The sequence below is a fragment of the Exophiala xenobiotica genome, assembly GCF_000835505.1.
Source record: "Exophiala xenobiotica strain CBS 118157 unplaced genomic scaffold supercont1.3, whole genome shotgun sequence".
NCBI classification, from domain to species: Eukaryota; Fungi; Ascomycota; class Eurotiomycetes; order Chaetothyriales; family Herpotrichiellaceae; genus Exophiala; species Exophiala xenobiotica.
The window spans coordinates 857760-878142 of NW_013562492.1; the positions used below are offsets into that span (position 1 = coordinate 857760).

Consider the following 20383-nt stretch of genomic DNA (forward strand, 5'->3'; position numbering starts at 1 on the left):
GGATCACGGAGGGATGCACGGGCGTGATGCGCTCGCGATAATATCTCGATGGAAACAGTACTGAGCGTCTTCGAAACCCCTGCTCAGACCGACTGGGGAGAGTCGCGATAACTGAAGCTATTGGCACCTGTTTGGTGCTATCAATCGCCCTGTCTGTGAAGATGTAGCAACGGTAAGTGCGATGAAGTGCGCTGAAACGACCCTGTGGCTGCCTGCGTCATTCTGTTAACAATCTTCTTTCTTGAAATTCTTGTCTTGAAACACACCCCTGCTTTCTTCCCATCATCTCTTTACTTCTTTGAGGTCAGATCCATGTCCATAATGGAATCTAGAAAACGTCCCATCGGGACTGCTTCCGAGGAACAACCCGCGAAAACGATTTGTACTCGAGAATCCATCGAGCACGAGGTAACACGCGACACTCAACGCATATATGCACCAGGCAGTTATTGACCGCGTACAGCCCTCCCTTGCCGATACCTCATCCTCTTTCCAAGACCACATTGCAATCAAGATACGCCTTCACTCGCGCAAAAAGGCCAATATAAATGATCCCAAAGGATCCGGGGGTGCGGAACCAAAGTGTGATTTAGGGGAGGTGAAAGTGAATTCACTCAACGTGTCTGGTGAAAACCTCCATATTGAGTATTCGGATGACAAGTACGAGACATATGACGAGTTTAATGGCCTCACATGGCTGGAACCCATCGATGTCATCGCGACTGACGAGAAGACGTCTGAACAAGTGGGCTGTTGCATGGCCAACTTGGTTAGGAGGCAGCAAATATGGCATTCTTTCCATAAAAGCATGAGAGCGCCAGTCAACGAGTTGACTGTGTTGGCATTCGACCTGTTTGATCGTTATGGAAGACTGAAAGACGACTACAAACATCACCCCATCCGAAAAGGTTCGGGATTCTGGAAAGATCAGCTTGACGAAGGCGACATATTACTGATAGAAGATGTAACTATCGACCAACGATATCGACAACGCGGCATCGGGACTCGATTGGTTCAGACACTGCTCAGTGCTGCAAGCAAGAAGATTGATGGTGGAAAATTCGTTGCTTTGGCGTGGCCGGATCCATTCAAAGGTGACAACTTCCATCAAACCATGGAGAACCTTGTCGGATACCTCAGCTATAATTTCATTGAGAGAAAGGACGCCCAGGCTATCAAGTGGCTTCGATCCGTCGGTTTCAGGCGGATAGGGTCTTCCATCTGGTTTGGCACCCTTGTTGGCCATGATGCTCAATCCCAGCTTCCGCCCATTGCAGAAGACTACGACCCTCCACCAATATCCCGTTCTAATAATCTTGTACCGGAGTCCATTCGGCGGGCCTTCGAGACGTCCAAGGACAAGGTTCTTGTCAAAGCCCTTCAGAAACATCTCGGACAAGCCGAACCGAACGACGAACGATGGCTAGCCACGGACATGAAAGGAAATACTCTCATGCATATTGCGGCTATGGCCCACGAACCGGCATGTCTGGCCTGGATGATGGCTCAGCCAGGAGGCCGCCGTTTACAAAACATTCGCAATCAAGACTACGACACCCCTTTGGAGGCGCTAGAGCTGGTACTAGACAAATCCAGAACCCGCTTGTTTACTGGGGGGCGCTTCCTCCTTCATTATTCGGACGCGTTCCGTGGCTATCCGAAAAATGCTGTTCGGTGTCTGGCAATCTTGAAGGGCGTCCACCACGAGCCCAAAGATGAAGGGTGGAAGCGCTTGGCCGGTGGCTGCACTTGCGGACATTGTTTCGAGGGGTGTATGAGTCCACGAATGAGACTTTCTTTGGCCCTGCAGGCCGGAATACTTCACGACATGTTTACTGACCAATTGGCTGTCATGGGTACTCGACAGTGGGTTAGCGAAAATGCCGAGGATGCTTTTCCATTCTACTGCGTCAATATGATGAGGCACAGCAAATCCATGTGTCGCGGATTGATCAGTCTTCTGAAGCATACATCCAATTGTTTGTGCGCTGGCATGCTCCCAAACGAATTCAACATCATGAGCGTACATGATACGGACGAGAAGATCCCAGTCGATACCAAAAACTTTTTCAAAGGGGGTGGCAAACTGGAAGCAGTTAACAAATTGGTCTTCGAAGCTGCTATTGACGACTTCACGTCCACTGGTGAGAGTATACCCTTCTGGTTTGAGCCTGAGGAGGGTGAAGTGCTCCCCAGGTGTCGAAACGATCATGAGTATGGATACGTGAGCGTCAAGTGCGGTTATGGGACAATCGAGCCATTCGTCGGCTTCAATGGCTTATAGGGGCAGCTAGGTACAGGTCATTGAAAAAGTGACGCAGCCATGGTGGAAGAAGGGGCACATAATGTCTGTGAGCGGTCAGATAGGACCATATGGTATGTACACGAGAGGCCAGCTCGAGACAGAACGTGCGTATTTGGGAAACATATATCCCCAGTGGCAGCCATCGCATGCCAGGTAGAGCTTCTCGGGTGGGAAGCGATATAGGGTATATGCAGAACCATAATCACTGAACATTTCAAGTTTTTGATCTACCTAACTTACAGAACCGCCAGTGCCTGTTTCTTTTGCTGCAGCAATACAAACAAAATCCCCATCAGCCTCAATTCTTCTTCAACCACTATATTCACTCTCCGGCTTCCTCGTCATCCTGCTCTTCATCCTCATCCATCCCCTCGGCAACCTCCACACTAAACGCCATACTCTGGTCCACTCCGACATACGAATCCGACATGAGGAACAGCGTGAGATCCTTCTTGCCCGGCGTCGGGACCACATATTCCAACTTGGTCGCGAGGCTCTTGCCGACGGTGATCCTCTTGATTGCCAGCAACGATCTGGTCTTCTCCTCAGCCACGACGAGCCACCAATTCTCCAACTTCTTGCCCGGATAGAACGGCGCGTGCACTGTGAGATCCACCTCGCCTTCTTCCTCTTCATCATCGTCGTTCACCTCCCTTGCGATTTTGACCTGGAGAAGACTTGGCTGTCCCGCAGTGACCTCGTCTTTATCCACGACTTCAAACTCCAGCTCGAGGCTGGGATATTTGTTGTTAGTGAAGTTGGCCGCCTCCACGAGCTGGCGATTCGTCAGGCCCATCTCCGCCACGAGTTTGGCGTGGTCCGGGTTCTCGCTCGGGTCCATGGCCGTCATGAACTCATCAATGTCCTTGATATCGTGCCGGGCCAGAACATCCACAGTCTTGCTGTCGAAATGCGGGATTTGGAGCAGCGGACTATCACGATCCCACATTGCCTGCACGACCATCTGGGACATTTCCATGGCATTCATGGCGTTCAAGTGACCCTCACTGCTCAAGACGTCCACGCAAGAGGAGAGGAGACTCAGAACCTTGCTGACAATGACCTCCTGGTCCTTGGCCAGATCAATGGGAAGTTGCATACGTGAAAAGTGCGCTTGCAGAAGGACCATGGCTTTGAAATGCGGCGAGTCATACGCCGGTTCGGACATCTTCACGGGCACCCGGTCGTATATACGCCTCAATATGTGATCCTCGTGGCGGCGCATTTGAATTGATTCAAACTCGGTCGCGGAGGTGACAATCTCTAGCATGCCTTTCAGTTTCGTCCGGCCCGTGAGTGACAACAAGAAGGTTTGCATCGTAATGAAACTGATGTTATAGTATGCCGCGATCATGGCTGGGTTGAGCGGCGAGACGGAGTCATCTTCCTCGTCGAGGTCGATAATCTTGGCTTCCGCGAGTTCCTTGAGAGTGCTCTCAACGAGTTCAGAGAGGAATGTGCTCAGGCCGTCGTGCGATGTGTCGTTCAGGCCGTAGAAGCTTGGGTTGGCGAGCAGCCGGCGGTAGAAGTACGTATATGTGGTCCAGTCAACTGCGTCCTGGGTTGATGTGATGGTCTTGGTGCTGATCTCAGTGACGAATGCATCGTGCATCCATAGCGAGAGATGACTCTCGATGGGCAGCGCTTCGTGCAGGAATTTCTTGTAGTACTCTCGTCGGACCTGGGGAACCATAAGCACGCCCTTGCCGAGTCTGTCTTGGTCCGGCCGGCAGGAGCGGCCGAACATCTGCAGGACTTCGGCGATTTGATAGTCGACGTATCTGTGTTCACGGCCTTGGAAGTACTGTGTGCCCATGACAATGACAAGATGTGCGGTAAAGGGGATTTCCCAACAGACATCGCGAGAGGCGAGCATAACCTGAATGGCGCCAATCTTGAAGAGGTGAGATACAATGCGTTTGTCGCTTGCGGATAACGCCTCGTGGTAGTAGCCAATACCATGTGTCAAGGATTCAGCCAAGGCGCGCTCATGGATGCGTTCCAAGAAGGGAGCCAGTTCTTCAACGTTGGTATGCAGGAATCGTTCCTCGTCGTCGTCCATAATGCAAGCCGAAAGTATGTCCACAGCAGTAGCTCGTACTTGTTTCCTGCCAGGTACAAAGATGATGGCAGGTTTGTCGGGAGACAGTTGCAGCACGGCTTGGTATGCTGGTCGAGCCATAGCCATCATCAGGGATGGGAAATGCGGAATATTGAATGACTGAATGTGCAATTCCAAGCCGACAGGTCTGACCAGTGGACTGAAATTGTAGATGGTGTGCTTGTTTGCCCCAATCCATTCGCCAACGTCTCTTGCGTTTGAGAGTGGTACGCTGAGCCCGATGATCCGCAGTTTGTTCTCGAGCTGAATGTGAATGTATTGCATCCTTGACACGACGACCTCATAGATGGCGCCATTCTCGCCGCCAAGCATGTGGAGCTCGTCGGCAATGAATAGCTCAACGTTCTGGACATTTTTGCGACGTTGCCACTGTCTGGAAAGGACATCCCATTGAGTAGGAGTGGCCAGGACGAGGTCTGACCGATCGAGTATACGTAGATCAGCAGTGGTCTCGCCCGTCAGTGCTGAGATAGTCTTCCCACCACCCACTCGAGATAGCCGCTCTTGCCAGTCAGCAAGACGACCGTCAACTAACTCCTGGAATGGCGCAAGGTAGACTGCTTTCCCAGATTCGGGGTTCTTCCAGTGCCGTAATAGTGCAAACTCGGCACAGACAGTCTTGCCACTTCCGGTTGGCGCACCAACAAACACGCTGTCATCGCTGTCATACAAAGACTTGAAGACCTGTGTTTGAATTTTGTTGAACCTATCCCAATGGGGATAGAGGTCCACATACTCCCTGATTTTGAGTGCCTGGACAGGCACTGGCTGCAGGTCCAAGAGCTGAGTATGAGGCGGAAATCGTTCAGGCAGGATGAGTTTCTGGAACGATACGGGAACTCGAGTCTCCGCATGCATCCATCGGTCAGACATGAGCGTGATGAAGTAGTTGGGTGGAATGGGTTCGCTTATTGGCACGGTGAAATCAACAAGATGCTCCGTCATGTCGCCAATAGCAAACTCCTTTCGCAGGATGAACTGATCGTGGAAGAGGATTTCTTCACCATCAGAATCCTCGACAATAATCCAGAAAGATTCGGCGTTCCCGTGCAATGCATCATCCCAGACAAAGTTGGGCGAAATCGTGAGTTCAACATGAAGCATGGATCTTGTCATAGGCTGAACTTGAGCTTGCACCTCCAGTCGAGGGAATTTCGAGACAAGGTCACACACAACGCGTCCAGCCTTGGGAAGTCCCAATAACTCTCCCATCCGAGGAGGATCCAGGTCGAAATAGCTTGACCAGGGGACTTCCATTCTCTCGGCCTTCTGAACATACTCTCGTGGACACATAGGAAACTGTCTCAGAGGAGTCATCGTCGGCCACATTCGTTTCTCGGCCATCTTGCAAAGATCTAGGGAAATCTTAGCCACGGAGGCCCAGCCCTTCTTCAGACATATCTCGAAGATGGCCCGAAGAATACGTCCAGCCGACTGTGTGACGTAGACAAGGTCAGCCATGAGGGCGAGACCTTCCAATTTCAGCCGGGAAATGAAAGCTTGAAGCAATACGTTGATCTTCGCTTGCGGCTCTTCCATTCCCTCTTTGACCGGAATTGGCACTCGGCCCAATAGCTTAGCCAGTTCCAGCTTTTCATCTTGTCGAACAGGAATGTACTTGAACTCGTCGCTGAGAGCAAAGATGCGGAAGAGCTCAATGGTGCTGATCGAAGGTTGTAGATGGGTGTTGTAAGTCAACATAGAATGGTGTGTGATGTAATAATGAGAAGCAATTCGTCCGAGGTCTGTAGCTTGCAGTTTCCCCGAAGTCTTGTCGTACTTGACCAGGCCAGCCTTTTCGAGAACCACAGCAGCCGAATGAATGAGATCGACCCTCTTCTGTTCAAGGGTTTCATCGTTGCTATAGTCCGCACCAACGCTATACAGACCAGGAGAGCGGATCATACGGACAAACAGATATGTATAGCCCAACCACTCGACTCCCTGGTCTCTGGACAGCACGTTTCCCAGCACAACTTCGGCGTTCAGGTTGTCAGCAAGCTTGCTCATCAACTGACTTTCGATGGGTAACTGCTGGTTCAGGAGTGACAGGTAATATTGAATTTCTGCCTGCGACGTGATGATGATACCTTCACCGTAAGAATCGTACTGCGGTCGACCAGCACGACCCAACATCTGCAGCACGTCTTGAGGACTGAGCTCAACCCAGCTACCCTTCTCGGGTGAGTAAACCTGCGTGCCTTTGATGATGACCGTGTGTGCGGGAAGATTGACACCCCACGCAAGTGTTGCTGTGCAGACAAGAACGCGTAAGGAACCATCGGCGAAAAGGTCTTCAACCGATGAACGGTCTGCTGCACTCAATCCAGCGTGATGGATGCCGAAGCCGTAAGGCATCAACTCCTTCACATTGGCGTCGTGTACCTGGTCGGCCTCTTCTTGTAAGATCTGCCTACTGGCTGCATCTGTTCGCATGATCTGTCCAATGGTTTCCGATTCAACAGCTTTGTCACGAATGTACTTGGCTGTTTTGGCAGTCTCTTTCCGAGAATGAACGAATATCAACATCTGTTGCTGATTTGTGCCAACATGTTCCATCACCTTGGCATAACAAACGTCGTTCATGGTCTTCAGCATCTTGATCGCTTTCTTGTCGGTAACGCCAATGAATTCCTGACGTAGAGGACAAGGTCTGAAAGAGCCGTCAAAATGGAAGAGACCTTTATCGGGGTCCACTCGAAGGAACGTGGCAACATCCCGATAATTAGGAAGTGTTGCACTCAATCCGACTATGCGCACGGGGTCGCCAGTCTGTTCAATTTTTCGAATTGTCCGGCTGACAATACTTTCCAAAACTGGCCCGCGGTCGTCGTGGAGCAAATGGATTTCATCAATTATGATAAGGCGAACAAGTCTGGTATAGCTCAAATCGGTGGCTTTCCGTGTGATGACATCCCACTTTTCAGGTGTTGTCACAATGACCTGAGTGTCTGCAATTTGCTGCTTGGTGAGCTGTCGATCTCCTGTCAACTCAGACACCCGAATACCGTATGTCTCAAGTCGTTTGCCAAAGTTGCCCACTTGTTCTTGGACCAAAGCTTTCAGAGGGGCAATGTAGATGATCTTGAAGTCATCCAGCATAATCTCGCCGGTCTCGGGATTTCTATGCTTCCCAATTTCTCGCAGCATCGTCAGCATAGCCACGTTAGTCTTGCCGGACCCCGTCGGTGCGCAGACCAGCATATTGCCATCATCGCCGAATGCAGACGGGAAACACTTCGACTGAATCCGGTTCAATTCCTTGGCAGAGCCGAATCCTTGTCTTGCCCAGTCAGGCAAGTCGCTGGTTGGGATGTTCTTTTCGCCTGGATCGCGTCTCGGCTTAGGTGCAGGCACATGAATTTCTTCATAGCCTTTGAACGTCCTCTTCGTCGAGCCTTGAGGTAACACAACCTTCGGATTGGTCATAAGATGATTCCCCTGTTCGAAGACCAGGTTCTCGAGGTTGATGAGCCGCTGGGGCTGCAGCCCACCAGAGAGCACACCGTCTTTCTTCTCTTCTTGTTTCTCCGTTTGTGCTCTCGGAATATCGATGTCCATCAGATCTAGCTTCATCTTCTTTGCTGGTCGAGGCGCTTCCTCGCCACGGTCCTCGTTGCCGAGCAACTCATTGAGAATAGCTCGCTGACCAGCTTCGACCATTTCGACTTCCACCAGATGCCGAGCATCAGCATCCTCGGCCACTCTGCGCCATCTCGTGGCCCAAACTATTCTGTCGCGGTTGGCAACAAATTTGCCGACCATCTCTGGGTGGTCATAGTCAAATAAATCCATCAAGTCATTCTCAATGTCACGAAGAGATAACTCTTCTCCTTCGAGTGACTTGCCAGATAGTATTTGTAAAGCGTCCTGGGTCTTTTGTTGCTGGATGTGCGGGTCGGCGTACAATGACCCAATCTGTCGCTGAAGCCAGTAGGCATCTATCTCGTGGATTGGAACAAGGTCTGAATCTTCTCGTTTCCTGCGACTAGACTCGGTCATGCCGCCATCCAGTACTATACCGGTATCCTCTTCATCAGGCTCAAGGTCCCGTGCCCCAGCACCTCCAGCGGTAGCCGCTTCGTCGTCGGGCTGATCTTGGACGTCGTCGTCTTCGTCCGTATCTTCATCGTCGTCTCGGACTTCGTACGTCCTGCCAACTCCATCTTCATCCTCGTCGTCTTCGTCAAAGACAACAGCAACACCTTGCCGATCATCAAGCTCGGCTTCTTCTCCATCGGCCATATCCTCGTCCTCGTCCTGCGCATCATAATCCGTGATCTTTTTGCCCAGATTGACAAGCTCGTTGAACTGTTTCGGCGTCATTGTCGACCCGACAATATCATCAATCTCTTTCTTCTTGTCAAGATCCTTCATGTTCTCATCCTTCAGATACTCGAGGATAGCATCGGCGGCGCTTCTGACAATCTCCTGCGACACATCGCCGAGCGCATTCGCCGTCACGGTAAGCAGGAGATCGTAGGTCGCGCGGGTGGCGGGAGTCCTAGGACGATACTTAAGCCCTTCGATCAGTGCATCGCCAGCAGACAGGATGCCAGCACCTCGAGTCTGGGCAGGCTCACCCCTCTTTCGTTTCCGCTGTTCCCTTTCCAAGACATCTTCGCCTTCACGAATTGCGCCTCGTTCCACTCCTTCAAGGCCCGGAGCCAACCTTTTCTGCTTTGGAGCTTCTTCTCGGGCGATTCGCGACCCCATGTCTCGAATGTTGAGCCGCCCTGCGAGGGACTCCGGGTCGCCGGTATTTTCATCCTTGTTACGCGAGTACAGTCGACGGTCGGCCTGGAGAACCAGGTTCGACATCGCCGAGTATTTGTACCGAGAGATATTTGGGTCCGCCATTTTGACCGAGGAAAGAGAGGACACTACAAGTTCGTAAAGGTGTGTTGTGGTGTATGCTCAATGGAGCGATTTAATCCGTTGTTCAATGATGGTGCGTCATAGCATTGCGACTCTTGTGCGCAATAAATAGCAGTCAACAATAGACTGTCCTTCACTTTTCCCCCTTGCGCTGAGAAATGAACGCGGCGGCGAATGTATTGCAGCAACAACGATGCGCAGGCTGAAGAAAAGTCCATGTCCCCAAATTTTGGCGCAGTTAGTGGGGCTCGCTAAAGATTCCTAATACGACCACGTACGACGCACTCAATACCTCTATTACGCCGGGCAAGGCGCCTTCGATTCCACCCTACTCTCTGTGTGTCTCTCGACCATCCAACGGAGCTGCAGGCTCTCCCTGGACGCCTGATGAAATCAGACTGCTCAACTGTTTGTCACATCTATTACCGTCTCTACAGGCATTGGTGGCGAGATCGTGGTAAACGGCTTGCTGGCATGTCTGCTCCCACGCAGAAATATTCAGACCATGACAATTCCGGTTCATCTGTCCACGGTGTCCAGCCCGGCCATCTCAAGGCCGGTGATATGCTTCCTGATGAGCGCATTGCGCCTGGATTTCTGCTTGCTTGCTCGATGCCCCATCTCGTTGAGCCATACAAGGACAAGATCCATCAGCTCCAGCGACATTGTGGCCACTCCAGCGCCGAACACGAAATCCTGTTTGCTTGTTAGCTGAAGCCTGCACTTCCAACCTCAGCCAGGCGAAGCATCACTGGAGACCTACCATGTACTGACAGAGTTTGACAAACCCGATCCTGCTGTTCCCGTAATTTAGCTGCACGTCTTTTCGTGCGCATGACCACGACCAGAGATCCGAAGCAAATGTGTTGGTGGCACCGAAGGTCTTCGCATACGCCGTTGCAATAATCCAGGCTGCGATCATGCAGACGATGCATAATGACGCGATCCAGGCAGCCTTCGAGCCCAACCATCGTCGTCCGAACTGTGCAGTGTCAGAGGGCGAATGCACCAGTGGGGACGAACCGACCTTTGAACATTCTGCTATGAGAAATGAGAAGTTGCCTAGCGTGCAAAAAGCCGCAGCTCCTAGTAGGACGAATGTCGGCTGCATCCAGACAGTTGCCGGCCAAGCAGGCACATTGTGTCCCTCCCTGTCAAGATGTCGAGAATCTCCCGTTGAACTTCTAATGATGATCAGGTATATCAAAGCGGCCGAAACCAATGCAGAGAGTGTCAGAATCAGTAGTCGCAGGCAAACTTGGTAGCCTAGAGGAATGACTGGCCATTGGTGGGGATTCCTGTACGTTTTCAAAGTGCAGGTCTCGCTGTCCGTGGTAACGCTGCGGGTGCTGGGCTGCGCGTGGTGCTGGCTGTGGTGATCTAGCCTGCCGAAGATGTATTGGCCTCTCCGTTCCCGGGGTGAGCTGCTTGATTCGGGCTCGTATGCCATTGTCTTTGGTCACTCCGAACAACATGTTGTCAAGAAGTGAGGACAATGTGCGCGAAGCATGTGGCAGTCGGTCCAAATATCTGTATGAAATGCGGTCGGTATTACAGCTATGTGGGTGGCTAGGTGCTTGCCTATGGCGAATATCTGGCCCAGGCTGAAGGTTTCCAGGCTGGGAAGCGTCGCTGAACAGACCAATTGGGCTTCAAGAGTATTGTCCCATCATTGCAAATCTTCTTAGTGCTTAGAACAGTACGCAGTCTGTTTCTTGGACCTTTTGTGGAAGCGGTGCGTTTGTCTTCTTACTGCTGCTTCGAACGCGCCTTGGGCGGGGCGCGGCTGCTGAGAGAGGCGATCTGACATGCATGATTTTCAGCTGCTATATTAATCAAGGCCCAAAAACACGAGCTCTGGATTGCAGCAAAAGTACCGCTATGGCCATTTGCCTATTGCAGCTTGCAATGAAGGGTGTATAAAGATGGTCGCAGCGGTGTCTGCAGAATCGATACTGGCGGATACTCTCCGCGGGAAATTTTTTTCTTATTGCTGTCACGTCCTAGCACAGCGCTCGATACATCCATCAACACTTCAACATCTTTTCGTACGATCATACCATTGTGGTCCTCAGATCTCACATACTTTTAGCTCTCGTTATCGAATGAGAGCAGGCCTATGAAAGCTTCGGACACCATACCCTCATTCCTCCTTTCCCACCACGGTTCGCTCGCAGGAAGTATGGTATGAATACCAACTCTTTCTCGTCGCCATATTCCCATGGTTGCTGTCCATACAGCGGCACACTGTTGGCGTTCGTGATCTCCTTGCCTCGGGCAATGACTGGCACAACGTCTTGTACAGAAGCAATGCTGGTCGCTTTCCCTTCCTTGAAAGAACTTGGAGTCAGAAACACATTGTCAACGTCAACGTCGTTGTCTGCATCTTCAATGCAGTACACCAATGGCCCGCGCATGATGCATACCTCGTTCTTTCCGGTCTTCGGATTGGCAAAGACCTTCCTTGGTTTCATCGTGAACGTCAACTTTACCTCCGCATCTTTCGATGCTGGAAGGTATAGATAACCATTGCGGACTTCACCTGAGACGGAGCATTTGTAGTCGTCAGCCCATGAAGGGATCCTCAGAGCCAAAGCCGTCGTGCCCTGAACTTTGATTTCGACGTCACCTGACCACGGCAGGTTGCTCTTCTGCGTGATGACAATGTCGGTGTCCGGCACACGCAATGTGCTTTCGATGTAGAGGTGGATTGCCACCATATCGTCCTTGAACGAGTATATGAGAGAGCCCATACAGCCCAGTAACTTGGCAACATTCGGCGGACAGCAAGCGACCTCGAACCATCGACTGCGTTCCTTGGGACGACCTGTAAAGGTACGCAGTACGTCCTCGTAATAGAATGCGTCTCCAACTCCGTTGACAGCTCCGAGAAATCCGTTGTAAAGGCCGACTTCCATGACTTCTGCGTATTCAGCACGCAAATCCAATCGCAGCATCCTCTGACACCACATAATCAACGCGAAGCATGCACATGTCTCCGAATAACATATACCCCCCTCTTCGGTATCTCCAAGAAAGTATCGAGGGCCAAACCCTTCCCATTGTCGAATAGATCCAATGCCCCCGGTAACGTAGAGTTTTGTGTCGACAAGATCTCTCCACATGCGGTCCAGAGCGGTCTTGATATCTTTCTCGCCTTTGAGGCGGAAGAGGTCCGTAGCAGCAATGAAGTAATACATTGCTCTAACGGCATGGCCCTGAACTTCGGTCGCCTCGGTCAACGGGCAATCGGCCTGTTGATAAGCGTAGTCTCGAGGGAACCGGTACCAGGGTTTCATATGGAAATGGTGCTTATATTCTTCCCCACGAGCCTTGGCTTCGTGGTCGAAGTAGGTCTCTCCGTTGCTATCCCGGGTTCCTCGTTCATGGATGAAATAGCTCGCAACCTTGAGCAGTAGAGGATCGCCAGTCATTTCGTAAAGCCTGAGGAGGCCGATCTCGATCTCCTGGTGACCAGGATAGCCTCGCTTCTTACCGGATTCCGTGCCAAAAACCGAGTCGATGTGTCGAACAGCTTTCATGACAGGTTCAAGGAGTCGACCACTACCGGTCAAAGTCTCGTAGGCGACGCAACATTCGAACAAGTGACCCAAGCAGTACAACTCATGCATATCCCGCAGATTGGTCCATCGATTTTGGATGCCGTTGACGGTATAATAGGAGTTGATATAGCCGTCGGGATGCTGAGCTGCTCTGATCATATCGACAGCTTCCTCCACATTGGCTCTCATTGTTGGATCATCCTTGGTCATGAGTTGGTAGCAGGCTGCTTCAGTCGTCTTGTATATGTCGCTGTCCCAGAAGGGCTGAGCACTCAGTAAGTCTGTCCATATAGCACAACACGAGTGAACCACTTACATGGATTTCGGCATCATGGCCCTCCTTCCATGTCAGGCACTGCCAGTGGCCTGAAAGCTTTTGCGCTTTGATGATAGCGGGAATTGTCTTCTGTCGTGAACATTCTCGCATATGGGCCCAGAAAGGGGACGAGATGTCCACATTGCGGACAGGTACGTCTTTGTATGTATCAGCCATTGTACTGTCCCAGATATTCAAGCAAATGATATAGGAGTGTTTCCGGTCAAGTGTAAAGAACAAAAGAAAGATTCCCCCAGCTGGTTTTCCAACAAGATGATCTTTAACCTTTCCCGCCGCCGATGGGGGGGTTCCCAGAAACTGCAAGTGTGGAGGCAGTCGGTGGGCAACGCCGGTTGCCCACCGGAGCGGAGGACTTCCCCTGCCAACGGCGGCCAGAGAGGAATGATGACGGATATTGTGTTCAAACTTCACACGAACGGAGATGGGACGCCGTGGAATATTCTGTTCTCGGCAAGAAAGGAACTGCTAGTCTCGCTGTCAAAGCGGGAGAGACCATGTTGTCCGTATGGAGTAAATACGCCTCCTAGATACAAGTAAGCATAGTAACAGCATCAGGATCATGAACAGCGCCACACTGCACACATGGGAAAGATGGCGATCAACAATTCATTTGCTTGCACGGATAGATAGCTCGGCGTTGTCATTGAGGACACGGATATAAGTATTCATGTCGGATAGACCAGCCATGCAAGAAGGAGATGCTGCAGGAAGCGCAGAACAAATGGCCTCCAGGATCTTGGCTCATCTTGCGACCGAGAGAGATCAAGAGCTTTCACTAACATATGAAAAGCCATAAGGCAAGAGGACTGAGGGCAGCAAAGAATTCGTTTTGAGCATTGATCAAGGAGCCATCAAACTCTCAAAAAGAAACCTCACACAGCGACCGTTTATCGCATAGCGGGTCTAAAGGCATATTTTGCACCTCTTCTTTGCACGAGTGCCATAATGCGGTAGAGATTTGAGCCTCGGTCTATGGACAGGAGTGGACGACAATGGACGAGATAGAGATGATGATGGGCACGCATGGGTGAGTGAGCATGATAGAGCATCGATTGGCCCTGATGGGCCCCAAGGGGAACGATGGGGGCACGTTCCAGCCTTGCCCTAAGCCTCACTAGCCTAATCTCACCTGAGCAGGCCTCGCGTTACTTATATCCGGCCTCCAATGCATCTGGCAACGTCTTTGCTTGCCGACCGATATCAACATGACCTCGAATTGAATCTACATTCGCTCTTGATACGAACGAGACTGCTCCCGCTCCCATACTCACGCCTACCTCTTGCCGCTCGTCTACCTTCGGTCGCATCAGCCCCGTCAACATTCCGCATTTCCCCAGCTTTGCAGCCGTCCTCCTACCTGCGTCTGCTTACGTCCGACCGTCTTGCACATGCCAGCCATGGCGCAAACACTCATGGACATTTTCTACTCCTTGGGGAGTTGCGTATGCTGCTTTCCGAGCACTCCGCAATTGAAGATAAACAACAGGAGCTTTCGAATGCTCAGACTGTTAGGCGAAGTAAGCCTCAACCACGTCCTACGACATCTCCAACTGCGCCTGCCCAACTAACACCTTGTTCTACAGGGCGGCTTCTCCTACGTATACCTAGTCCAAGACACGTCCGACTCAGCACTCTACGCCCTCAAAAAGATCCGCTGCCCCTTTGGCCAGGAATCCGTATCCCAAGCGCTCAAAGAAGTCGAAGCCTACACCCTCTTCGCACCTCACCCGAACATAATCCACAGCATCGACCATGCCGTCCAGAACGACTCCAGCACAAAGGTCTCTGGCATCGGCAATGAAGCCTCTTCCACCTCTAAAACAGTATACATCCTCCTCCCCTACTACCGCCGCGGCAACCTACAGGACATGATCAATGCCAACCTCGTGAACCACACACGCTTCGGCGAGCAACGTCTCATGCAACTCATCCTGGGTGTCTGCAAGGCTCTGAAAGCCATGCACCAATACCACGTGCGCGATACTCCCTCCCGCGTTGCTGCAAAAGCCGTCCGCGACGAAGCAGCCGGCCAAGACGCCGACGCCGCACGGCGGAATGCCCGCGCCCAAAAACGGACAATGACAGCCGACCAGACACATCAACAGGATCTCGAAGAGGAGCAAGAACAACCACTCATGCCCGACGACGAAATCACTCGCGCCCAGGAGGGCAAAAAGCCCGGCGACGCGCGCGCATACGCCCATCGTGACATCAAGCCCGGCAACATCATGCTATCCGACGACGGCCGCACACCTATCCTCATGGACCTGGGCAGTCTCGCGCCTAGCCCGACACCCATCACATCTCGCTCGCAGGCCATCGCCGTGCAGGACATCGCAGCCGAGCACTCGACTATGCCATACCGCGCACCGGAACTCTTCGATGTCAAGACAGGCAGCGTAATCGACACGAAAGTTGACATCTGGTCATTGGGATGCACCATGTACGCATGCCTGATCGGCAAATCGCCGTTTGAAGCCCGCAGCGACGAAACGGGTGGGTCGCTGAGTATCTGTGTTCTGGGCGGTGACTGGCGGTGGCCTGGCGAGGGCAATGCAAATAAGGGCAAAGCACCGTCACGCTCGAATACACAATCGTCAGTGAATGGGAATGCAAATCCTGAACCGCAGGCGTCAAACGAGAGGGTATACCCTCACCCGGCGGCGAGGGAGGTGGTAAGGCGCTGCCTCCAGGTAGAACCTTCCGAACGTCCCGACGTCGACGAGCTCATGACGCTGATTGATACGTGCCTGAGCGAGTTACCTGAGGACGATGAAGGAGACAGCCCAGCCGGTGAGTTATAAAAGCGTCCCATTGTCAGGTTGGGCTTTAGGTCAAGCCGAGCACGTTTCTATATGTACAACAGATTAATCGGATTCAATTTGAGCGCCACACGAAACAGAGACAAAAACGGCTGTTTTGGAGTTTTCCATTCAGCCTGCTTTTTCCTAAAATATTCTCCGTAATCAAACCTATGCTCACTCTCTCTATCGCCCTTTACATCGAAGGCCTGAAAGCCATCAAAACTTGCATCAATGAGACATAGGCAAGCTTCTATGCTTTTGCCAGGGCCCCTAAGGAATGAATGAAAAACCACAAGTCCCCAATTGCTTCATTTGCCTCCAAGCAACCCCAAGATCAGCAACCCACATTCGTCACTCCATGTTCCTTTATGTCGTTCGATAAGGAAAGCTCGTGTGCACAGCAAATAATAGTACCATGGCTGAATCATTCGTGTTTCGACACCGCGCATCGTCCTGGAGGTTCTCCCAGATTCAACCCTGTCTCCCAAGACGAACCCGGATCTCGACGCGATCCGGCCTCCGATCACCGTCATGCTTTCTTCATGACCCCAAATCGGCATCGGATCCTGTCGTATGAGACCTGCCTACTCGGTGGCTTTGACGACCTCATTAGCTTCGGCAGCAGCCTCAACCGACTCTGGCGCCTTTTCCACAATTTCAGGACCAGTCGTCTCGGGCTTTGGTGCGTCTTCAGCTGGAGCCGTCTCTACTGGATCGGCTGCTGGTTCGGTGAGCTCCACAGGCTTCTCAGTCTCGGGTTCGGTGGCAGGCTTTGTTTCAGTAGTCTCAGCAGCCTCGGCCGGCTTTTCAGTGCTCTCTCCGGTCTTCTCTTCGGTCATCTCCTCAGTCATCTCCTCAGTCATCTCCTCGGTCTTATCCTCAGTCTTCTCTTCAGCCTTCTCCCCAGCCTTTTCAGCCGTGTCTTCCTCTGTCTTCTCATCATGGATGCCGTTTGTGGCTGGTGATGCCTTGGCCTCCTTGTCTGTACCAGCTTCAGCTTCAGGTGGCTCAGCACCGAGAATCTTGTTCCATTGAGTTAGCAGCTCGAGCGAGCGCTTCCGAAATTGAAACTCTTCGTCGCGCGGGATGGTATTGAGCTTGATGAGAGCTTTCAAAACCTTGTTGATCTTGGTTTGTCGGATGATGCTGACCTCGAGATCGGTGTATCCCTCGAGCTTCTTGATGAAACTAGACATTTGTGGCATTTCTTCCTCTTGAGGCGCTTGATCTCGGGAAAGAAAACCTTTCTGCAAGCGATGTCGAAGGAACAAAACTAGAGCAAGTCAATCGCAGAACTATCATTGTTACAAAATATGCTCACCTTCTTTCTCACGAGCCTTTCGTGCCTCGACGGGATCCAGGGGCTTCTCCTCTGGTTCTGGTTCAGCAACATCGGCCATTTCTTCGTCCTCTGCCGCAGCTTTGGACTTTCTTCTCTCAGATTTGGGTTTGGGAGCCTTTTCCTTGGGCTTCTTCTCCTCGGTCTTAGGAGTCTTGCTGGTTGTCAACTTGATCTTGGTGGTCTTAGGGGTCTTTGCAGGCTACGATCAGAATCAGATCATGTCGTCATAGAAAGGGGAAATGCTCACCTTTTCAGACTCCTCGTCATCGCTGTCGACCTCCTTCTTTCTCTTCTTGGAGGACTTCTTGGGTGCAGCTTCTGCATCTTCCATTTCAACGTCTGTGTCGGCTTTCACCTCGCTCTTGCGCTTCTTTTTGTCAGCTTTTGCGGCCCTCTCGGCCTCACGAGCCTCTTTTGCGTCAAGATCGGCTTGCATTGCTGCGTTGTGTTCATGGAGCATATTCTTGAAATATTCGAGGTCGTGCCCCTCGGCAGCAACTTGGAATGCTGCCAGCAGCGCCTTCGCTTTGCCCTTCTCTGGAACATCCTTGCAGTCTTCTGGGTTCAATGGGGTGAGGTCGGTGTTGTGGATCCAGGCACTAAACGTCGTCAGCAACAGCGGCTACTTGCAAAACCGGAATCAACTTACAATTCGTTCGTGTGCAAGAACATTACAGGAAATGTTCGTTCGTGTTCTTTCTTTCCACCATCGGCGTATGCTTCATTGTAGCTACCGTCGGTTTTCTTGGTGGTAACCGGTCTAGTGCTAAGGAGAATATCTGGGAGCATCTCCTCATCACAGATGATAGATGGCCAAGGTGGGTAGCTCTTCAGTCTGGCAAAGTAATATTCACCAGGTTTGGCATCTGTATGAGTGATCTTGGGCATGGACTTCTTCTTGTTGAGCTTCTTGCCCTTGTGCTCAGTGATACCAGATGACTTTCTCCTGGAAGAGGACGGTTTCTTATCAGCAGGGGTCCCGTTTGTTTCTGGCTTTGCAGCCACCGTCTCGTCCGCCTCTTTCATCTCTGTATCAGCAGTAGCCGGGGCAGGGGCAGGGGCTTCTGCGGCTTCTGTGTCGACAGCGGGCTGTTCGGCTTCTTTGGGTGGCTCAGTAGCTGACTCAGGGGCATTGTTCGCAGATTCCACTTCAGAGGTCATCAGTTCGCTGACAGCGCTACATAGGTGTTCCCTACTTACCTGTCGGTTCAGCTGGTTTTGGCTCAGTTGGTTGCTCTGTAGGCAAGGCTCCCGACATCTCGGCAACCGGGCCCGAAGCTGGCTCAGCCAGAGATGGAGGAGCATTATCTTCAGGCTGTGTCACCTTGACTGGGACTTCGGTTTGAGCAGGTGTTTCGGTATCCATGTTGAGTATGAGACAACTTGATTGAAGCGACGCGTTGCGCGATCGGAGTGTAGAGTCTGGCGGGACAAGGAGTTAGCAACAGAGCCTTGCCCGAAGCTGATAGACAGCTATACGAATGGGTTGAAGTCGTGGGGCAGTCAGATCGGTGCTGGGCAGCTGGGACAGATGACGCGACAACAAAAGCAGGCGCAGGCACGGCTGGTGGATCTGGGCCAGACAGGAGGGAGCACAAACCAAGAGACTCTGTTCAGTATGACAATGATGGTGCTGGATCGAATGCGACAAGAACTGTGATGGTGTTGGTATTGCGAAGATGTAAGAGTGTGAGCGACTCCGACCGACGGGCAAGAGTGACGGCAGTAATGAATGATGGGGGAGGAGAATTGAGAGAAGCAACGCAACTAAGACTTTGGAGAGAAAACCACCTGCAGCCAATCACCGCCTTTCATCGACCTGCCTCTCAATCACTCTGCCAAGCCGCGTTCATTTCAGATCGAGAGAGCTTTCAAGCAGTTGGGCTGGGGCTGTCAAGATGTCTTGTCTTCGACCGACCATTGCTCTTTCTTGTGTATTTAATGCAAGGAGAATGAAGACTTACTCACAGTTGAATGTCCTCTGACGAAGGGCCACCTCAGCTTGATTGGCGAACGTGGTGAGGATGAAGAGCGCGACAAGACAATAGCAGTGCCCACTGAACAGCAAGGCAACGAATGCTCTTGATGCTGCAGGTACACTCACTTCACAGACAGCTCGCCACAGAATCAAACCTTTGATGGCTGCAGTTCATTCACGACCTGCGTAAATAGATGGCTGGGATGTGATTGACTGTGTCTGCCGAACCAGTGAAGCCTCCTTCTTTCGCCGACATCTCCGAAGAGGAAGGTAGGCCGCTGGAAGTGACTGCCTGAGGGCTCTCACCTTTTCATCTGAGGTCATTGGCTCTCAAAAGTATCATGCCTGAGAGCGCAGGTGAGTGTCCTAGTTCCCCGACAGATATCTCATCAAACATCAATCAAGGCGGTGCTGTTTCGCCCAAAATGGTACCATCATTTCTAGACCGCTCGTGACCGCTTGACCGGAAAGCTTCGGTGACGCACACTAACAATAGTGTAGATTCTCACGCTGGATCATGTGCTTCACCGTACTTCCTTCCCAAGATCAGGTGACCATGGTTGTTTACAGCTTCCATACCGAGTCTACCGACTTTGCTGAGTTGCATATGTGGCCAGGGCTCTTTCAACACTACGAGTTCATCAGGTCCATCGGAGCGGATGGAGCCAAGACGCGTTGTTGCACAACCACGGCAGAGCAAACATTGCCCGGACTTGCTGAGCCGGCCCTCGGTGCTCTGCTAACCAGGCGGTCGGAGCTCAGCCGGCCTTCACGCCAGCATCGTAGCAAGACAGAAGCTTGCAATCATTCTAACTTCGATGCAATGTTGTCCTATCAAGCCCACAACCTTCCGAAGACTCTGCTGAATCAACAAAATGCCCAAATACGGTTCCTCGTCGATGTTAGATCCACATTATGCTAGAACCCGCACTCGTGTACCAAGCAACCAAGTATCGTCCAAACCACGCGGAACAGAATACTGATCAGGTTGTCTCGACCGAAAAGGAGCTTCCTCCGTTTTTCGAGGACGTCCACACACTATGCACAAGAATTT

At 51.7% G+C, this 20383-nt stretch overlaps 6 protein-coding genes across 9 annotated transcripts; 2 read left to right on the forward strand and 4 right to left on the reverse strand.

Moving 5' to 3' along the window:
- Positions 1-4: 4 nt before the first annotated feature.
- PV05_04518 lies at positions 5-2516 on the forward strand. 2 transcript variants are annotated; one of them, XM_013460924.1, is made up of 3 exons: positions 5-172; positions 333-408; positions 464-2516. In XM_013460924.1, the coding sequence occupies exon 3, from the start codon at positions 758-760 to the stop codon at positions 2282-2284; it is 1527 nt and encodes a 508-aa protein (XP_013316378.1). In that variant the 5' UTR covers positions 5-172; positions 333-408; positions 464-757; the 3' UTR covers positions 2285-2516. The 2 variants fall into 2 exon arrangements, with proteins under 2 accessions (XP_013316378.1, XP_013316377.1); XM_013460923.1 differs by having other exon boundaries at positions 5-408.
- Positions 2507-9491, reverse strand: PV05_04519. Of its 2 annotated transcripts, XM_013460926.1 has the most exons (2): positions 9011-9491; positions 2507-8931 (listed from the first exon to the last, which is right to left on the reverse strand). In XM_013460926.1, the coding sequence occupies exon 2, from the start codon at positions 8802-8804 to the stop codon at positions 2628-2630; it is 6177 nt and encodes a 2058-aa protein (XP_013316380.1). In that variant the 5' UTR covers positions 8805-8931; positions 9011-9491; the 3' UTR covers positions 2507-2627. The 2 variants fall into 2 exon arrangements, with proteins under 2 accessions (XP_013316380.1, XP_013316379.1); XM_013460925.1 differs by having other exon boundaries at positions 2507-9491.
- Positions 9492-9824: 333 nt separating this feature from the next.
- PV05_04520 (uncharacterized protein) lies at positions 9825-10755 on the reverse strand (the record flags this gene model as incomplete). Its single annotated transcript, XM_013460927.1, has 3 exons — positions 9825-10001; positions 10069-10287; positions 10333-10755. 3 exons carry the CDS (start codon positions 10753-10755, stop codon positions 9825-9827), a joined length of 819 nt encoding a protein of 272 aa, XP_013316381.1.
- Positions 10756-11422: 667 nt separating this feature from the next.
- Positions 11423-13361, reverse strand: PV05_04521 (uncharacterized protein; the record flags this gene model as incomplete). Its single annotated transcript, XM_013460928.1, has 2 exons — positions 11423-13132; positions 13185-13361. The coding sequence occupies 2 exons, from the start codon at positions 13359-13361 to the stop codon at positions 11423-11425; spliced, it is 1887 nt and encodes a 628-aa protein (XP_013316382.1).
- Positions 13362-14379: 1018 nt separating this feature from the next.
- PV05_04522 (uncharacterized protein) lies at positions 14380-16118 on the forward strand. Its single transcript, XM_013460929.1, has 2 exons — positions 14380-14722; positions 14789-16118. The coding sequence occupies exons 1-2, from the start codon at positions 14594-14596 to the stop codon at positions 16007-16009; spliced, it is 1350 nt and encodes a 449-aa protein (XP_013316383.1). The 5' UTR covers positions 14380-14593; the 3' UTR covers positions 16010-16118.
- On the reverse strand, positions 16105-19735 carry PV05_04523. 2 transcript variants are annotated; one of them, XM_013460930.1, is made up of 6 exons: positions 19316-19735; positions 18552-18773; positions 18001-18499; positions 17599-17950; positions 17331-17550; positions 16105-17282 (listed from the first exon to the last, which is right to left on the reverse strand). In XM_013460930.1, exons 2-6 carry the CDS (start codon positions 18715-18717, stop codon positions 16594-16596), a joined length of 1926 nt encoding a protein of 641 aa, XP_013316384.1. In that variant the 5' UTR covers positions 18718-18773; positions 19316-19735; the 3' UTR covers positions 16105-16593. The 2 variants fall into 2 exon arrangements, with proteins under 2 accessions (XP_013316384.1, XP_013316385.1); XM_013460931.1 differs by lacking the exon at positions 19316-19735 and adding an exon at positions 18952-19073.
- Positions 19736-20383: the final 648 nt, after the last annotated feature.

Coding starts and splice junctions, on each gene's coding strand:
- PV05_04518 (XM_013460923.1), top strand. CDS start 313: ATGTCCATAATGGAATCTAGAAAACGTCCCATCGGGACTGCTTCCGAG. Junction 409..463: donor GAGAATCCATCGAGCACGAG/GTAACACGCGAC, acceptor GACCGCGTACAG/CCCTCCCTTGCCGATACCTC.
- PV05_04522 (XM_013460929.1), top strand. CDS start 14,594: ATGCCAGCCATGGCGCAAACACTCATGGACATTTTCTACTCCTTGGGG. Junction 14,723..14,788: donor TGCTCAGACTGTTAGGCGAA/GTAAGCCTCAAC, acceptor CTTGTTCTACAG/GGCGGCTTCTCCTACGTATA.
- PV05_04519 (XM_013460925.1), bottom strand. CDS start 9,287: ATGGCGGACCCAAATATCTCTCGGTACAAATACTCGGCGATGTCGAAC.
- PV05_04523 (XM_013460930.1), bottom strand. CDS start 18,717: ATGGATACCGAAACACCTGCTCAAACCGAAGTCCCAGTCAAGGTGACA. Junction 17,951..18,000: donor TTCTTGCACACGAACGAATT/GTAAGTTGATTC, acceptor GACGACGTTTAG/TGCCTGGATCCACAACACCG. Junction 17,551..17,598: donor ATGACGAGGAGTCTGAAAAG/GTGAGCATTTCC, acceptor TTCTGATCGTAG/CCTGCAAAGACCCCTAAGAC.